At 40.4% G+C, this 19644-nt stretch overlaps 1 protein-coding gene across 3 annotated transcripts in view; it reads right to left on the bottom strand.

Moving 5' to 3' along the window:
* PDS5A (PDS5 cohesin associated factor A) overlaps positions 1-13693 on the bottom strand; it is a 150882-nt gene extending 137189 nt beyond the window's left edge. For 2 of the 3 annotated variants that reach the window (XM_049108666.1, XM_035714458.2), the window contains exons 1-2: positions 13348-13484; positions 12532-12709 (exon numbers count right to left, since the gene is read on the bottom strand). In XM_049108666.1, the coding sequence (XP_048964623.1) occupies positions 12532-12669 (138 nt within the window). In that variant the 5' untranslated portion in view covers positions 12670-12709; positions 13348-13484. Of the gene's footprint in view, positions 1-12531; positions 12710-13347; positions 13485-13555 lie in introns of those variants that run through there. The other variant, XM_049108667.1, reaches the window with a different exon arrangement.
* Positions 13694-19644: the final 5951 nt, after the last annotated feature.

Genomic DNA, 19644 nt, shown 5'->3' with positions numbered 1-19644 from the left:
GATTTTTTTGTACAATGAAAAATTTACCTCTATTTATTTTATAATGGCTAGATGAAGGATATTCAATCCAAGTATTTGAAATTATAGGACAATTATACATGGCCACTGAACTTAATTTTCAAGTATTAAACTTAACAATTTGGCATCAGTTTATTAAAATTTAAATTCCTACCACAGAAATTACAAAAAAATTTTGAAAAAAACACAAAATGTTATAAAAATCCAATTCATATGATAGTCTAGTACATAACATTCTACTAACCACTCAAAATTTTACTCATTCACAGTCTTCACACCTAGTGTCATAGGACTAAACTCTCACCAACTAACAGATTTATTCAGACAATATCAATTAGAAATGGATTACTATTCAACCAAAGATGCTATCTGGTCTGGAAATGAGGACAAAAAGACCACAAATCAGTCACAAAGGTGGTATTCACGTGTAAACAAACTGCTTGGTCACTTAGCTTTGTTAATCATGCAAAACTAGGACTTAGACACCAGACTCTTGCTCAAATGTGTGAGAGTTGGTTTGTGCTTTTTTTTTTTTTTTAACTCAAATTCCTCTCTTTGGCATTTAAGGATTTTAACAATTTCAAGAGGTACCTTCCTCTTTTTTTCTCCCAACTACTCTTTTTTAAGATGCGTTAGCTCTAGCAAAACTATTCTCATTTTCTTCAAACACACCAAGTATACTTCTGCCACTCTGTTTTTGTCTCTATTTGTCTGGAATCTGTTACCACCTATTTATCTATCAAAGTCCAAGTCTTCATATCCCAGTCCAACTATCACCTTTTCCATGAAACTTTTCTTGACTGTCAAAATTCATAGTATCTCTTCATCCAAAGAAACAAATGCAATCCTAGCACATAATTGGTATTTAATTTATAAATTATATTTGATAATCTTAAATATTCTTTCTTCATAGAAGTGGAAATCCATTCCAGTGTTATTCTAGAATAAATCTAGTTTCCCTCAATGGACTAATGCTATTCAAGGGCTGATTTTAACAGCACCAATCACAGTGCTCCTACCTTGGTAGGAAATTTTCAATGTTTGATCTTAATGATAATTTTAAAACATGAAAAATAAAACATATTATAGCAGTTCCCAACTTTTAAAATATCACATCATAGGGGCATCTGGCTAGTTGAGTCTGCAGAGCATGTGACTCTTATCTTGGGGTCGAGTTCAAGCCCCATGTTGGGGGTAGAGATTACTTATAAAAAAAATAAGAAAGGAAAAATTAGAATATCATATCATATACAAAAAAAACTCCACCAATATTTATAACCTCCAAATATGGAGTCCTTCCAATTCCTGTATTTAGGCACACCTGTAACTGTGTAAAAGCACACCCGGGGGGGTGGGGGTGAATGGGTGACGGGCACTGAGGGGGGCACTTGACGGGATGAGCACTGGGTGTTATTCTGTATGTTGGCAAATTGAACACCAATAAAAAAATAAATTTATTATAAAATAAAAAGCACACCTGTAGGGAAACCCTGCATTAATTTAATAAATTAAATGCAAATAAGATGATTAGTAAATTCCTTGGTTATTTTTGTGTTCAGCTTTCTATTCCAACCATTACCTAGAAACCTCTTGATTTGTTGTCTTTAGCAAATAAAAACTTATTAGGCTTTTATACAATATATAAACTCTACTCATTTTATCTTTCTGAACAGGGTATTCAACTGGACATATTTCCATGTACCAACAACCTCAGCCAAGTAATGTTTAACTTAAACATTAGTTCTGAAAATAGAAGCTAATAGAAACAAAATTCATTAATGACCTTAAACTGAACTACTCTCCTACTGTGATAACGCATCAGTTTTTTTCCTTGGTGCTAATATTCTACATACCAATGCACCTTATTTTATATATGATTTTTAACATATCTTCACCTAATTTCTACTTAATTTAAGGTTTTGAATTAAGACCTAAGTGAGACTTGACGATTTCAATACCACCTTTGTTACTAACATTTGTCTCCATCTTCACCCATCCTCACTTCTTTAAACAAACTAAACAACCTAGAAACTAAAAAATTCACTCCATTCTGAGCTTTTAAGGAGCTCTAGATAGGGTTCTTTACCCCTCTGAACTCAATGTGACATGTAAGTTTAATCATTCCCATAAAGAACTCTTGTTGCCAGGAGTTATTAAGACAGCTTTTTTTTAACATTAATTTGCCAATTTGCTAATTTAAAAGTAGGCATTACTTTAAATGAATGAATGAATGAATGAATGAAAGCATTACTTGAGAATACATTATGAGACTGAGCATTCTTACTAGCTGGCAGAAGTCCAAAATGCTACAACCCCTATTGAGAGGAATTTGACCACCCAAAACAAAACAAAACACAACACAACATTCATAAATGTACTGTTTAACCCAACAATTCCACTCCTAGAAATTTACCCTGAAGATACACTTCTACAGATACAGAACACGTGAACAAGGTTAGCATTAGCATTATTTGTAATAGTAAAATATCAGAAACAACCTCAAATGCAACAATGAGACTAGCTGAATAAACTATGGCACATTAACAGAGTACTAAAACAACACGAAAAAGAATTTTAAAAAGATTTCCAGATAAGGAAATTTCCAAGTGAAATGAGTGATTTCCAAGTGGGAAAAAGCAAAGTACAAGAGAGTACATCCAGCAGTCTTCGTTTTGAATAAAAAGGGAGAAAACACAGAAAGGAGAGACCACAAACTGATGAAAATGATTGGATTTATTTATTTTTATTTTAGAGAAAATACACACTTGCATGAGTAGGAGGAGGGGCAAGGGAAGAGAAAGAGAAAGCCTCCAGCAGACTCCCTGCTAATAAGCATGGAGCTGCCAATGGGGTTGGGGGGGCGGGGTGGGGACACGGACGGTACGTGGTAGGAAGCCTTGGATCCCAGGACCTCAAGATCATGACCTGAGCTGAAATCAAGAGTTGGTCACTCAACTGAGTGAGCCACCCAGGAACCCCCAAAATGATTACCTATAGTGGGTGTGTACATAGAAATGAAATGGACGGGGACGCCTGGGTGGCTCAGCTGTTGAGCGTCCGCCTTTGGCTCAGGGTGTGATCCCGGGATCCAGGATCAAGTCCCATATTGGGCTCCTTGTGGGAAGGAGCTTCTTCCTCTGCCTGTGTTTCTGCCTCTCTCTCTCTCTCTCTCTCTCTCTCTCTCTCTTTCTCTGTGTCTCTCATGAATGAATAAATAAAATCTTATAAAAAGAAATGAAATGAAATGGAAAGGATAAAGATGGGAGTAAGGCTTCTGAAAAGTATGTTTTTTTTAAGGTATGTTTTTATATAGTACTGACTCTTGAATCATGTAAAATTAAATAAAAAGAAGAAAATAATCCTTAAAACTGAATATAAATACTCCTATAACTCAGCAACCAAAAAACCCCAAATAAACCAATTAAAAAATGGGCAAAGGGCTAGAACAGACATTTCTCCAAAGAAGATACACAAATGGCCAAAAAGCATAAAAAGATGCTTAACATCACTCATCAAGAAACTGCAAATCAAAACCACAATGAGACATCACCTTATACCTGTTAAGACAGCCACTATCAAAAACACAGAAAATAACAAGCACTGGTGAGGATCTGGAGAAATTGGAATCCTTGTATACTACTGGTGGAAATGTAAAATGGTACAGATACAGCTGCTATGGCAAAAAGTATGGGGGGAGGGTCCTCAAAAAAATTAGAAGTGGAATCATCATATGATCCAACAGATATATTCTGGGTATATATACAAAAGAATTGAAAACAGGATCTCAAAAATTTGTATGCATACCCATGTTCACTGCAGTATTATTCACAATAGCCAAGCAGAAGCAACCTTTAAATATCCATCAACAGATTACTGTATAAAGAAAATGTGGGAAAAAAAAAGAAAAAGAAAATGTGGTGTATACACATAACAAATTATAATACTGCCTTTAAAAAGAAGAAAATTCTGTCATATATTACAAAATGGATAAGCCTTGAGGACCTTAAGCTAAGTGAAATAAACCAGTCACAAAAAGATACTTTGTGATTCCTCTTATGAGCTATCTAAAGTAGTCAAACCCCTAGAAACAGAAACTAGAATGGTAGTTGCCAGGGGCTGGGAAGGATGGGGAAAAGAGAAGCTTTTCGGTGGGTACAGAGTTTCAGTTTTGCAAGATGAAAAAGTTATAGAGAAATGTTGTATTGACAATGTGAACATGAGGGATGCCTGAGGGGCTCAGCGGTTGTACGTCTGCGGGCGTGGGCCTTCAGCTCAGGGCGTGATCCTGGAGTCCTGGGATCCAGTCCCACATTGGGCTCCCTGCAAGGAGCCTGCTTCTCCCTCTGCCTATGTCTCTGCCTCTCTCATGAATAAATAAATGAAATCTTTAAAAAAACCACAAACAATGTGTACATGAAAAGGGGCAGAGGGAGACCCACAATGCACATAGTTAACAGAGCTGTACTGTAGACTTAAAATTGGTTAAGATGGTAAATTTCATGTTATGTGTTTTTTAGCACAAATAAAAAAAAAATCAAGAATCACATTTATTAGTGGAAATAAAAAGTATTCTGTGTATATAAAAATTGGGATACAAACAAACCACTTGTATACAAATTTCATAACAACAGACAAAAGAATTCAAATTCAAGTAACTAACAAATAGGCACTCTATACAACCTTAGGGGGACAACAACAAAAAAAAATTCTTGCAAGGGATACTGGTAGAGTATTGAATTTTTTTGAGCTTACAGCAGGGTAGTACAAGAAATAAATTTCTCAAAGTTAAGGGAAAACAGGGTTTATACTGTAGGAGAAGGATGATACAAACATGGAATGCAGGAAGTTTAGGAAAAACTGTGGTGTAAGCTCTGCCCCCAACGTGGGGCTTAAACTCACAAACCCAAGATTAAGAGTCACATGCATGGGCACCTGGGTGACTCAATTGGTTAAGGGTCTAAACTCCTGATTTTGGCTCGGTCGTGGGATCCAGCCTCAGGACAGGCTCTGGGCTCCAGGCTCTGGGCTCAACGCAGAGTCAGCTTGTCCCATTCCCTCTGTTCCTCCTTCCTGCACCCTATCCCTCTAAAATAAATAAAATATTAAAAAAAAAAAAAAAAAAAGAGCTGCATGCTCTGTTGACTCAGCCACCCAGGTGCCCTTGTGGTGCTGGATTTTAACTGAACAGAATGAATTCATGATTTAAAGTATATATGTACATTTCCTAGCTCTATACACTGAAAGGGCCTGAAAAATTACACTTTACTACCAATGCGAACACAAAGCGTATGCCCAAACCTTGGTTTATAAACACCACTCTCTAAAATGCAAATAAGGCTTTCTGGTAAAAATGACCTATTCAAATCTGGGTCAAGAAAGCACAAAGTGAACATCTTGCACCAGAAACCAAAGAAGTGCTCAAAGACTCAGACATGTCTAAAAGACACTAGATGTTTCAAAAGGACACAAAGCCAGAATGATCATTTTGTGATAATTCGACTCTCAAAGGGAATAAAGACAGTAGATTATAAAACACTGAATGAAGAATCCATGAATAAATCCAGAGTCCAAATATCCTGTGAGAGAGCCCATGTAGAGAAGCCATCATAGATAGGAAAAAAGGCCCAGCGGAGTTCAACCTTACAGCTGTTCCTATTAAGGCACTAAGTGTTTGAGAGAAAATAGTGTGGATCTTCTAGACCAGTTTAGACACCAGCTAAATACTACTGAATGAGCACAGTAAGGAATATGGAGAAGAATAATCAAATCAAGCCAAGCCAGCCCAAATTCCCGAGTCACAAAATTATGAGATAGAGAAAAGTTGCTGACGGATGTCAAAAGGTAGAAGCAACCCAAGTGTCCGTTGACAAATGAATGGATAAACAAAAGATGTTTTATATATACACAGTGGAATTTTATCTAGCCTTAAAAAGTAAATTCTGGGGCAGCCCGGGTGGCTCAGCGGTTTAGCACTGCCTTCAGTCCAGGGTATGATCCTGGAGACCTGGGATCGAGTCCCACATCAGGCTCCCTGCATGGAGCCTGCTTCTCCCTCTGCCTGTCTCTCTCTCTCTCTCTCTCTCTCTCTCTCTCGTCATGAATAAATAAAATCTTTAAAAAAAAAAAAAAGTAAATTCTGACACATACCATATGCATGAACCTTGAAGACATGCTAAATGACACAAGCCAGTCACAAAATAACAAATGTTATATGGTTCTACTTATACTAAGCTCCTACAGTAGTTAGACTCAGAGATACAAAGTAGAAGGTGATTGCCACTGCTGGGGGAAAGGGGAATAAGAGTTACTATTTAAAAAAAAAAAAAATTTAATACTTTATTTATTCATTTGAGAAAGAGAGAGAAAGAATGAGCACAAGCAGGGGGGCAGAGGGAGAAGCGGATTCCAGTTGAGCAGGGAGCCCAATGCTGGGCTCAATCCCAGAACCCTGAGCTGGAGGCGGACCCTTAACCACTTGACCTACTGAGACACCCAGGTGCCCCAAGAGTTACTGTTCAGGGAGTACAAAATTTCAGTTGGAGAATATGAAAAAGTTTTGGAGATGAATGGTAGTGATGGTTGTACAATAATGTAAATGTGCTTGATACCACAAAACCTCTTACAAATGATTAAAATGGTAAAATTTATGTTATATATATTTTGCTATAATAAAAATTTTTTTTTAAACTTGCTGTTTTCAACCACTAGGTAGTTTGTTACACAGCAACCAATGAGCAGAATAGTTCCTCTACACAAATGCAAGTCTAAAATAAAAACTGCTACAGTTAGCATTAAATACAATATTGGCTATATTTTAAGGCTTCCTCTTTTTTTTTTTTTTTTTAAGATTTATTTATTCATGAGAGACACACACAGAGAGAGAGGCAGAGACACAGGCAGAGGGAGAAGCAGGCTCCTCGCAGGGAGTCCGACGTGGGGCCCGTCCTGGATCCCAGGATCACTTAGGGCTTCATTTTAAGGAATCTTGCCTATTTAATATTTTTAATTTCCTAGCAGAATCTTCCACAAAGAAGATTTAATATAAATACTAAAATAAGACATATGGACAGAATTTAGACTGGAAGTTACATACTGAATTATATATAAAACGAACATCCTATGTGGCATTTAGGGATAAATAAAAATCTTTCATGGAAGTGAAAATAATTATAACCAAAGTAGGTACTTTTGGGGTCCACCTGGAAAAAAAGAAGGGAAAGAATTCATGGCCTTCCTGCCTCTAATCTATTCTTCCCCTCTCACAACCTATTTTTGATGAGAAAAGACAGATGCCCTACTTTAAATCAAGCCCACCATATCCTAAATCCTAACTTATATCAAACAAACCATTCTATAGAAAGCGGAAGTGAGAGTGTGGGGCAGAGGGAATGGTTGACACAAAGAGAAAGGTGACAGAAAAATACAAAGAAAACACAGAAATAACACCTAGTGGGAGAAAAAATGGGGGACATATTCAGAACAAAACCCTATTTAATCTCTCCTAGGTCTTAGCACCAAAGTAATAAGAATTTTGATTCTGTGACTGAATGAATGTGGCAGATTTAGGTATAAAGTTAATAGCCAGAGAACTGTCTGGGGTACTGAACTCTGAGACCAGGTAATAAGAAGTGGATATAAGAAACAATCTTCAGGGCCCCTGGTGAACTCAGAGTGTGGAACTCTTGATCTCAGGGTTATGAGTTTGAGCCCCATGTTGGGTGTAGACATTACTTAAATAAATAAGCACTTAAAAAAAATCTTTGGGGACGCCTGGGTGGCTTAGCGATTGAGCATCTTGCCTTTGGCTGAGGGTGCAATCCCAGCTCAAGGTGCAATCCCAGGATCCAGTCCCACATCGGGTTCCTTGCAGGGAGCCTGCTTCTCCCTCTGCCTATGTCTCTGCCTCTCGCTCTCATGAATAAATAAAATCTTAAAAAAAAAAAAAAAAAAAGTCTTTGGTCTGTCCCTCTCCCTAAAACTCAAGGCTTATCAAGGACCTTCTAGAGTGACAGAACACGAGAGACTCCTAACTCTGGGAAACAAACAAGGGGTGGTGGAAAGGGAGGTGGGCGGGGGGTGGGGTGACTGGGTGATGGGCACTGAGGGGGACACTTGATGGGATGAGCACTGGGTGTTATACTATATGTTGGCAAATTGAACTCCAATAAACAAACAAACAAACAAACAAACAAACAAAAAGGACCTTCCAGGGTGTCATTCTAGTTAAGCATCTGCCTTCAGCTCAGGTCACAATCCCAGGGTTCTAGGATCAAGCCCCACATGATGATCCCTGCTTCTCCCTCTGCCCCTCCCCCTGCCTATGCTCTCTCATTGGCATGCTCACTGTCTCTCTCAAATAAATCTTAGAAAAGAAAAGAAAAGAAAAGAAAAGAAAAGAAAAGAAAAGAAAAGAAAAGAAAGAAAAGAAAAGAAAAGAAAAGGAAAGAAAAGGAAAGAAAAGAAAGAAAAGAAAAGAAAAGAAAAGAAAAGAAAAGAAAAGAAAAGAAAAGAAAGAAACTTCCACTTTCAAAATAGCAAGAAAGGAAGGAATGTGAGTGGCATGTAGTTCTATAGTAATACATGATCTGAAACAGACTGTATATAACAAACTGGGCAGAAGTACTTAATGGAACTTTGTACAACATTGTTTGTGTCATAAAAATTAACAACATGACTGGCACATTAGTTTCAGAATCCTTAACTATATAGAAAGAAGACTATTTGTGAACTATAGATCCTAACGCTTAATGTAACACTGGTAGTAAACAATCCTCTGCCCTTTCCAACAGATAACTAACTTATCTAAGTAACAAAACTGTCTACTTATTTATTTTTAAAAGTAGGCTGCATGCCCAACATGGGGCCTGAACTCAGGACACGGAGATCCGAGTCACATGCTTTAACAACTATGCCAGCCAGGCAATCCTAAGCAACAAAATTGTTAATGATAATTTTCAGCTTTCTGTAACTAGGGTTAGTCACAACATCTGAAACTCCAATTTCTTCATCTGGAAAATTAGAACAGAACCAAATAACCTTTAAGCTACCTTTTGGTTCTAAAATTCTAAATACCCAAGTTATCATCTCTGGTATTTACTCTCAGGTAAAGACTTAGTTGCAATTCAAAATATTTTCAAATTATCCTTCATTTTCAAAAATAAAAATATTTCTGGGGAACCCTGGGTGGCACAGCGGTTTAGCGCCTGCCTTTGGCCCAGGGCGCGATCCTTGAGACCCGGGATCGAATCCCACGTCGGGCTCCTGGTGCATGGAACCTGCTTCTCCCTCTGCCTGTGTCTCTGCCTCTCTCTCTCTCTGTGTGACTATCATAAATAAATAAAAATTTAAAAAAATAAATTAAAAAAAATAAAAAATAAAAATATTTCTCTAATCCAACATTATTTTTTCTAATCCAATATTAATACAAAGTATTTATTCATCCATTGAACAAATATTTGTTGGGCACCTAACTATGTGTCAGGCACTAAACTTGGTGTTGGCAGTGTACAAAAGTAAACAAAAAGAGACATTGTACCTGTATTCATGAAGCTTACATGGAAGTTGGGGAGACAAACCAAATAAACATGTATAAATGTAATATCATATCTGTAATAAATAATATGAAAGGGTTAAAAGAACATGTAATGAGGAATCTAAAGATTTTCCCTAAAAAGAACAAATGAATGACAAAGATGAACAAATGAATGACAAACGAAGTTGAGAAAGAATACACATACAGGTTACATAACGTGTAATCTGTCTAGGCAGAAATGAACATGGCATGCTGAAGGAACTGACCAATGGCCAGTATGATTGGATATAAACATATTTAGAGTAACTTCTTGGAAACTGAAATTAAAACCTATTATACATATATAAAAGTGTATCTTAGCTGTTTAAGAACTATTTTCAAGAAAGCCTCAAAGCATTACAATTGTTCCTAATGTTAAAAAAAAAAAAGTGCCCCATATCTCCTTGAAAAGAGCAAATTAACTCATTGATTTCCTTCTCTTTTCACTTCACCGCTTTCAATTGCATAATAAAAATCACAACTTCTTAGTTCTACTTAGTTAAGATTCCTCTGAAGAAAGTCAGTTATAAGAATGAAAATAAATATGATACCGTTGCCCTGGATCTGCCACTATCACTCTATAACTGATCTTGGTACATGTTAGTTGGCTACTCTGGGCCTAAATTTTCTCATCTGTGAAATACAGGGAGTTCTAGAATTTAAGATTCTTCTAACTCTAAAATTATGGTTCTATTATAAAAATGTTTGTGCCATTCTTGAAAACCGAAGGGAGTGGACCAAACATCTCTGCATTCCATGGACTAAGATATAGCATATGAACACTATCGCTATGTTATAATAAAAAAACTACTGAATTTATAAAATTTGCCCATATTAAGGATCTAATAACACAAAAAATTATCAAAACTAGTTAAATATTGTTAAAAATCTATGCTTCCAATGAGACAGTACTACTTTAACTAACCAGGGATCCCTAGAAATCACAAAATCAAAACACTTAGAAAAACAGGGGCAGGGCAGCCCAGGGGCTCAGCGGTTTAGTACTGCCTTCTGCCCAGGGTGTGATCCTGGGGACTGCTTCTCCCTCTGCCTGTGTCTCTGACTCTCTCTCTCTCTGTCTCTCATGAATAAACAAATAAAATCTTAAAACAAAACAATAAAAAAACGGGCAAAACAAAATCATAAGATTCTTGAGAAAAGCAAAATTTTAGCAGGGCATTCAAACTGGTTAATATGCATGTTAATTTTAACTTCCAAAAGAACTCATAACAAAGGATATCCTAATCAAAGCTCATTCTAGATTTGGTTATATGTCCATTTATATAACAGCATTTCTGATATAGGATGGTAACTTTTTTAACCAGATTATCCCATCACTAGAATTGAAGATTTCATATTCTTGATATGAAAATAAAAATTAAAAGATCTATAAATTGTTTACTTGACAGCTTTGTATTTCATAATTTTTCAGCATCTCCAAACATTCAATATAGCCTTAAGAAGCATCAATTAAGCACCGCGCTTCACATATAACCTTTAGTATCAAGTTTATTTTAATGGAAGGTATTGTGTGTCCTTTTCCCTCAAAAGAGGCAACAAATTGCAGAATCTAATTAGGTTTTTTAAAAGCTAAGTTAGGGAATACTTTAAATACTCATTAAGCTCTCATAACATCATAAAAATTTACTAGGCACTATACTAACCTTTAGGAACAAAGGAGCAAGATCATACTCTAAAAATACTTTTATCAAAAAAAAAAAAATACTTTTATCAAGTTGCCTAAGGTAGAAACCCTGTCAACATTGTTTCTTCCCTCACCTCCCACCAAGTCTGATTGATTCTAACTCTGAAACATTTCTTGGATCCTTCGCTACCTCTCTTCCACTACCATAGCTCAACCTCAAGATTTCAGCATCTTTCACCTATACTACCATTAGCAGTTTCCTAGTTGGACTCCCTGCCTCAAGTCTTTCTCTTTCTTTGCCTCAATCTAGCCCCAATTGTGACAACCAAAATATTTTCAGCGCTGACAAACGTTCCCTGGGAGTCAAAGATGCCCTGGCTGAGGGACACCTGGGTGGCTCAGTCCGTTAAGTGCCGGACTGGATCTCAGGGTCATGAGTTAAGCATGACAGCCAGTGTGGAGCCACTTTAAAAAAAAAAAAAAGGCGGGGGGGGGGGGGGGGGGGAGAAAAGAAAAAAATGAAGATGCCCTGTCTGAGAAATACTCCATCAAGTTGCTCTCGTAACAACAGCACTTATCCTGTAAGGCTGTAGGCATAATCAATGTCCATGCAACAAAGCAAAAAGCTGATCAACATAAAGCTGAAACTTACAACCCTGATCTTAGGATCACCATGGTTTAAATAAGCTAACTAAAAAAGAGCTAAAATATTCTCTCTTAAAAACCCCTTTGAATATGCAGACATAAATCATCACCTTACTTCAAGTCTGAATTGTGAAGTCAGTACATTCTGTGAAAGTTCAACCATATTAAATTCGTATTTAAGCTTCCGGATATTAGAAAATTGTGACAATTTAATAAAAATGCTTTTGTGATTGGTCTCCTCGGAAAGTGATGGAAATAGGACCCTTCCTAGGCAGCTATTGCCTAAACTTAAGATTGTAAGCTACTTTGAACAGTATTCTCATAAATATTTCTAGAAAAAAAGTTATATATATATATCTCTCTCTCTCAAAAAAAAAAGCGCACATTCTTAGGTTTGAAAAAACAGATACACTGCTTTTAATTTTCCATAATGATTATATCCCTACAGAACCAAAGATACAACCAAGATAATCCCTCTCAGAGGTGGTAAAAAAAGGAGATGACAAGATATCTAAAACAAACAAACAAACAAACAAAAAACCCTGGTAGGTGAAACTGTAAAGGCCAGGCCTAGCAGTGCAGTAATAATACCACGGGAGAGAGCACCTCCTACCACAAACGTCTCAAGTGTGAACACTGTCCAGACGCTTACCTTCAGTCGCTTGATCATTTCATCGGTGGTGATCTTGTCGGTGATCTCCTTTACCCCCGGAGGGTAAGCGATCTTCCCGTCTGCACTCACGACGCCACAGAGGGCAGTGGCAGGCTTGGGCTGCGCGGTGAAGTCCATCCTGGGGGACAACTTTTCTTTCACAGTCCTCTACCGGCCTCTATCGGTCAGAAAACAAAAGTTCAGCGAGAAAGGGGAGACTTTGTAACCTCTTTTTTCATTTCAAAAATCTCTAATCTGCAAAGGGCCCTTTCTCCACGGAGGCCGGGGACTCGGCGGCGGCCCCGCCACTCGCCCCTCCCCGGGCCCAGCCCCCGGCGGCCGCCCCGCCACCCCCACTCACGCGGGCCCCGCCGGCCCCGGGCCCCAGGGGCTCTCCGGCACCAGCCGCCGCGGCCGCGGGGAGCGCCGAGCTGCACCAGGAGTTTCCCATTCCGCCTCTCACAATGAAACCCACCCCGACGCACCGAGGTCCGGAGTTCGGCAGCCTCCCGAGCCCGGCGAGGCCCTCACGGCCCCCGCTCGGTCGGAGAGAAGCCCCGAGCCCCCGCCCGGCCGGTCCCCTCCGGGAGAGGAGCCGCGAGGCCTATAGGGCTCGGCTTAGGCCGCAAAACTAGGGACCCGAACGGACCCGCACGCAGCGGCGGCTCCGGGAGACGAACGCCTCTGCCGGGCCGCGCCTCAGGACCCCCGGCGTCCCCGCCACGCTCCCGCCCCTCCCCTGTCCCGCGGGAGGGGAAAACAAGCCGCCCTCCACCCCAAACCCCACGCCAGGAAGCGGCTGACGCGGCTCCGCACTTCACATTTTGTTCCTTCAACTTCGGCTGAGGGACCCCGGCGGCTGCTCTCGCCCCCGACCGCTCGGCGCCGTCCAGCGCTGCCGAGGCCTCACTGGCACCTCGGGCAGCCCCGCCGGGCCTCGGTCCCGCGCCCCCCCCTCCGGTCTCCCCTTCCGTCCCCTCCCTCCACCAACCGAGGGCGGGAGCCGAGCCGCCGCCGCCTTTACCTCCTCCTCCTCATGCGGGCGGAAGGTGCATCGAGCGCCCGGGCCTCTGTCAGGTGGTTGTGCCGCCGCCCCTCGTCGGGCTGCACACAAAGCGGCTCCGCGGGTCCCGCCGCCGCCGCCGCCGCCGCCGCCGCCGCCCGCCCCGGAGCGGCGCTGGGGCTGGCGGTGCCGAGGAGGAGCAGCCGCCGCGGGGGGAGACGCGGGGCGAGTGTGCGCTGGGCGGGGAGACACTGCCGCTCTCCGTCTGGCCGAGGAAGAGCAGCCTCGGAGAAGGCTCCTCCGGGAGCGGGAGCGGGAGCGGGAGCGGGAGCGGGAGCGGGAGCGCCCGCGTCCGCCCGGGACCCCCGCGGCCCGCCGACCCACCCGCACCTCGCGCGGGCCGGGTCCGCCGACCGGGACCCGGACGCCCCTCGCAGCGGCGCGCGCCCGGCCGTCCGTGCCCCCGGGAGCCGGCCCCTCGCGCACACACCAGCCGGTCACGCGAGCGGTGCGAGAGCACGCGAGAGCAGGGAGCGCGCCTCGCTCCCTCCCCTTCCTCCGCCGGCCGAGCCTCCGCCTCCCTCGGGCCCGAGGCGGCCGCGCGCGGGGCGGACAGCGCCGCCACCCGGTTGGCGCCAAGACTCGCGGCGCAGAGCGCCTCTGGGAGCCCTGGACCCGAAGGGCGAGCGGAGGAGGGGCCCCTGTGGCGGGAAGCGGACCGGGTCCCGGAGGCCCTCGTGAGGGAGCGCAGGCAGGGCGGACCGAGCCGTACGTTACGCCGCGAAGAGGAGTTCAAGACTCTTCGGGGTCATCCTGAAGAGACGGGGGCGGAGCTGCTTGCAAGACGGTTAATTACTCGATGAAAATGAACTGATTTCCTCCCCAGGGACAGAAGAGCTGCAAACTGAGGAAAAAGTTTTACCACATGGCACAACGTGAGCTGCTCGTTCCTGTTCAGACAACCACCGGGGTTTTTGCCTTCTCCTCTTTGGATTTCTAAAATCGATATTTTGAAAGCTGCAAAATATGAAGGTAGCTTTTTTTTTTTTTTTTTTGAGTCCAGTAGTTCTCCAAGAAGGGCCTGAAACGTAGGTTCCTGGGCTCCACTCCCAAACCTAGAGAATGAAGATCTCTGAAGGACACCCAGAAGGAAGCATGTTTACAAAGTAGCTGGATGAATATGGAAATAATATTTTTTTGAGGTTTTAAATACACCCGGAACAACTTTTCCTTTCATCCATAGGAAAACCCAATGCACCGGGTTTCAGCAGTTTAATATTAAAAAAAAAAAAAAAAAAAAAGAAGAAGAAGAAGAAGCAAATGAATCTCAGTTGCACATGTATGGGAAGATGAAGTCGAAAAAAAAGAATACAGTAGTGTGAAATAGCATTCCGTTCTTGAAACTGACCCACTACCGTAGTTTAAAATTATATTCGATTATTATTCTTGATGAATGAATATCCATTGGTCTTTTTTCCACATCCTTTACTTGGTCAGAAAAATATTAAAGGTACTGTACTCACTGAATTGTTTTCCTGCTGTTACACAAGGGAGCAATCATCTTGGAATGGACCTGGCCATAGCTGCTGATTGGCTAGAACTGCCCAAAAGTCAGTGCTTTGTTCTGGGGCATTTATAGGAGCAGACAATCCATTTAAGTTGGTCTTCATCCAGACAATTAAACCGACCAAAACCTTCTCTTAGGTGCTCCCTCTCAAGGTGGTTTTTTTCTTTAATCTGTCATACTAAAATAACAAGAGTGATGCTTTCCGTTGTCATTTTTTCTCTGAGTGATTTACCCACTATTAAATGGAATTTTGTATATGCTCAAAAATTTTAATTTTACAATTTATGACTTTGTTAATATTACTTGACTTTATAAACACAAGATTAGTAAACTCTAAGGATTACAACACAAATTGAATTCAGGGGCGCCTGGGTGGCTCAGTTGGCTAAGGGATTGAGTCTGGATTTCAGCTCAGGTCATGATCTCAGGGTTGTGAGCTCAAGCCTCCTGTTGGTCTCTGTCCTGGGCATGGAGCCTGTTTCAGATTCTCCATTCACTCTCTCCCTCTCCCTCTGCTCCTCACCCCCCCTTAAAAAATTAAAATATAAATAAATGGAATGTATACAAATTTCAGGAATTCTGAAATCTCTGCTTTTAGCCTCCTTTCTTAAACATTTGTTTCCACTTGCAGTAAATGAGAAGGGATATATTTATTTGTGCAACAATTATTTAGAGTGCCTGTTTAGGTGGGCACCTGAGCGGTTCTGCCAGTTAAGTGTCTGCCTTCAGCTCAGGTTGTGATCCCAGGGTCCTGAAATGGAATCCCATATGGAACTCCCTTCTCAGCAGGGAGTTTGCTTCTCCCTATGCCCACTTCCTCACACTCCTTCTCTCTTGCAAAAATAAATAAATAAAATCTTAAAAAAAAAAAAAAAAAAGAGTGCCTGCTATGCTAGGCATTGTTTTGGGCACTTAGAAAAATTGTTAGTGGAGAAGGGGACAGAAATCTCTGTCCACCCTGGTGGAATTTAATTTGGGGAAAAATAGATAAGAAAATAAATAAATTGCTATGGAGGAAAATGGAGTAGAAGAGGAATGCAAATCACATGTAGACTTTTAGGCCCTTGGTCTTTGGAAGAACTTTGGCTTATACTATGACTGAAATGGGGAATTATTGAAATATTTGAAAGAGAGGAGTGACATGATATAATTTATGTTCCATGAGCCAGGCAACCTTAGGCAAATTACTTAGTCTTTCTGTGTCTTATTTTCCTCCTCTGCACAACAGGGATAATAGTTTCTCTGAGGTTCATTATGAGAAATAAATAAGTTGACATTTGTAAAGTGCCTAGAATAGTAACTGGCACATACTAGGCTCTACATAAGTTTATATATATATAATGAAAGAACCATTCTAGCTTCTGGGTTGAAAACAATATAAAAGTGCAAGTATAGAATTAGATTAACCAAGTGTAAGACAACTATAAAAATCCCAAGGAGAGAGAACAATATGGACCACGTAATAACAGTGAAGATGATGAAAAATGTGACTATGAAAAAAAGGAAGAAAAGAAAAATGTGACTATGTAACACTTGAAAAGTGACTACTGCAACCAGGAACTGAATTTTTAATTTAATTTAATTTTAAAATCTAGTCACATATAGCTAGGTGACTGTTGGACAGTGAAGTTCTAGAGTATAGAGTTTGGAGGAATGATAGACAAGATGAGGGTAGAAGATAAACTGTTCATACTGAATGCTACAAATGTTAAGCAGAGTGATAGTTTAAAAGGATGAATTGGGATAATAGGAGACTAAAGCTGTGTACAGTGAAAGTGGACTAAAGTAAAGCTATAATCAAACAGATAAAAATGCAAAAAATATTTAGGATATTTAAGGCAGTTTTTGCAGGTAAGTCTATTCTGTTTATCTGAAATTATTTATTTGCTTTTCAATTTGAAATATAACAAGCTAAATCTGTCCTGAGGATTTTCACAAATTATTCATATGAATCATCCATTTACCTCTGGTCATAGAGAATTAACCATCTGTCATAATTGCTAAGGGACTTGAAAAAATGGTGCTTTATTTTAGTGTCTTTCCAAATACCATTGACATTTTGGCTTAGATTCGCTAAAATTTAAATATATTTAGGCATATAATAATTATCTGTAGTGAGCTAAATAAGTTTGACATGTCTCACTAATGACTGATAAAGACAAAAAATATGAAGTCTGAATCATTTTGCTCTAGTATGACCAAGACATTGATGGTTAACTTGTTTGTCATAGTAATTTAAAGATTTTATTTGAATTCTAATATCTTAGTCTCCATGCACTCTCACTTCAGTTTTTTTTTAAAGATTTATTTATTTATTTATGATAGACAGAGAGAGAGAGAGAGAGAGGCAGAGAGAGAAGCAGGCTCCATGCCGGGAGCCCGATGTTGGACTTGATCCCGGGACTCCAGGATCGCGCCCTGGGCCAAAGGCAGGCGCCACACCGCTGAGCCACCCAGGGATCCCCTCACTTCAGTTTAAAGTGTGATGTCTGGCCTACATCATTAGTTATATCAGCTTTCTTAAAGTTGTTTACTCAAAATTATTATTTAACTAGTAGGGAAAACAAACGAAAACTAAATATTTTCAAAATATAAAAGAAATAACAGGTATAAACAACGCGAGTAAATCTTAGTGGCCTAATATAACTTGTTTATGACATTCAAAAGCAAAGCTCAGGGTAGTGGTTACCCCTGGAGTACAAAGGGAAGGAAGGAACACAAGGGGCCAAGATGGGAGAAAAAAAAAAAAAGATAGTAGAATGAGTACACATGTAGATATATTCCTGTTAAAGCTTTAGTCTTGGGCAGAGTGGTGGCTTCACATACATTCATTAAATGATATGTGAATGAATGTGTGAATGAATAAGGACAATCCATGCACTGATAAGGGATGTTTTTACAACCCAAGGTTTACAATTAAACCAACTCAGGGCATCTGAGTTCCAGAAGAGGAAAAAAAAAATCATAGGATGACAAACTCAAGAACTTTTTAAAATTTTATAATTTAATAGTTCTGGAAAGTATATCCCCCAAAGTCAAAGAAATTTTGCCCTCTTTGGATAATTTTTTTCTAATAGTGATGGTAAAATGAGAAATTTTTTGGAGTTATATTTTCTCAAATTGCTTGCTTCCTCAAATTGCTAGTATTAGGCCAATAAATGATTATAAGACTGAAAGAATTTTCACGGTAATTAAACTTTGAACAATCACATTACAGTATGTTTTTATTATGAAGCTTGGGATGTCAGACTCCTATTGTTTCATATGATTAAAATAATTAAGAAAGTAAACCTATGACAAATACTTCTTCATTACAGTAAGGGCAGAAGAGATTCATTTATCGAAACTATTGAGAGGATAATAATTGCCTCCCCTCCTGCAAACTCTTTTAAGAGAGTGGTTTGTGGGATCCCTGGGTGGCGCAGCGGTTTGGCGCCTGCCTTTGGCCCAGGGCGCGATCCTGGAGACCCAGGATCGAATCCCACATCGGGCTCCCGGTGCATGGAGCCTGCTTCTCCCTCTGCCTGTGTCTCTGCGCCTCTCTCTCTCTCTCTGTGACTATCATAAATAAATAAAAATTAAAAAAAAAAAAAAAGAGAGTGGTTTGTATCCCAGCCCTACATATTCTCTCTCTCTCTCTCTCACACACACACATACACACACACCTGACTGAGCTTGCAGTGGCACCCAAAACAAGAAAATGCAGTCCACAAGCTGAGCTGAGCCGAGCCAAACAAAATATCATGAGACAGGCTGCGAATGAAAACTCAGCAACAGATAAAATTTTAGCTCAATTATATCTGTACAAAACAGTAGCAGTCTTTAACTATCTACTTATGTGTAGGCTAAGGAAAGCTGACATACCCTAATTTTTGTCCCGATGGTTCTGTTTTCCTGGGACTCCCCATAAGAGTTGTTTCCTTACAGTAAAATCCCTTTTATCCAAGATAATTTGACTGAATTTCTGATCTTTCACCACTAAATATGACTTGATTTAGAATTGACAACTGGACTTCATGAAATCTTTTTTTTTTTTTTAAGGATTTTATTCATTTACTCATGAGAGACACAGAGAGAGGGGCACGGACACAGGCAGAGGGAGAAGCAGGCTCCATGCAGGGAGCCCGACGTGGGACTCGATCCTGGGTCTCCAGGATCACACCCTGGGGGTGCTAAACCACTGAGCCACCCAAGCTGCCCTGGACTTCATGAAATCTTAATCATGATCCTTGAACGCAGCTTTACTGAGTCAAACAGTACCCCCCAAATTCTTGTCCACCTGGAACTTCAAAATGTGATCTTATTTGGAAGTAGGTTCTTTGCAGATATAATTAGTTAAAATGAAGTAATACTGGATTAGGGTAGGACCTAAATCCAATGACTGGTATTCTAATAAGAAGATATGCAGGGAGGAAAACCCGGTGACAACAGAGATTGGCATGATGTAGCTGCAAGCCAAGGAATGCCGAGAATGACCAGCAACCACCAGAAGCAAGGAAAGAAGCAGTGAAGGATTCTTTTCTTGAGCCTTCAAAGTGATTAT

The sequence above is a fragment of the Canis lupus genome, chromosome 3 (assembly GCF_003254725.2).
Source record: "Canis lupus dingo isolate Sandy chromosome 3, ASM325472v2, whole genome shotgun sequence".
In the NCBI taxonomy this organism is placed as follows: domain Eukaryota; kingdom Metazoa; phylum Chordata; class Mammalia; order Carnivora; family Canidae; genus Canis; species Canis lupus.
Note: the sequence above shows the minus strand (reverse complement) of the source record. Positions and strands in the feature narration are given on the sequence as shown.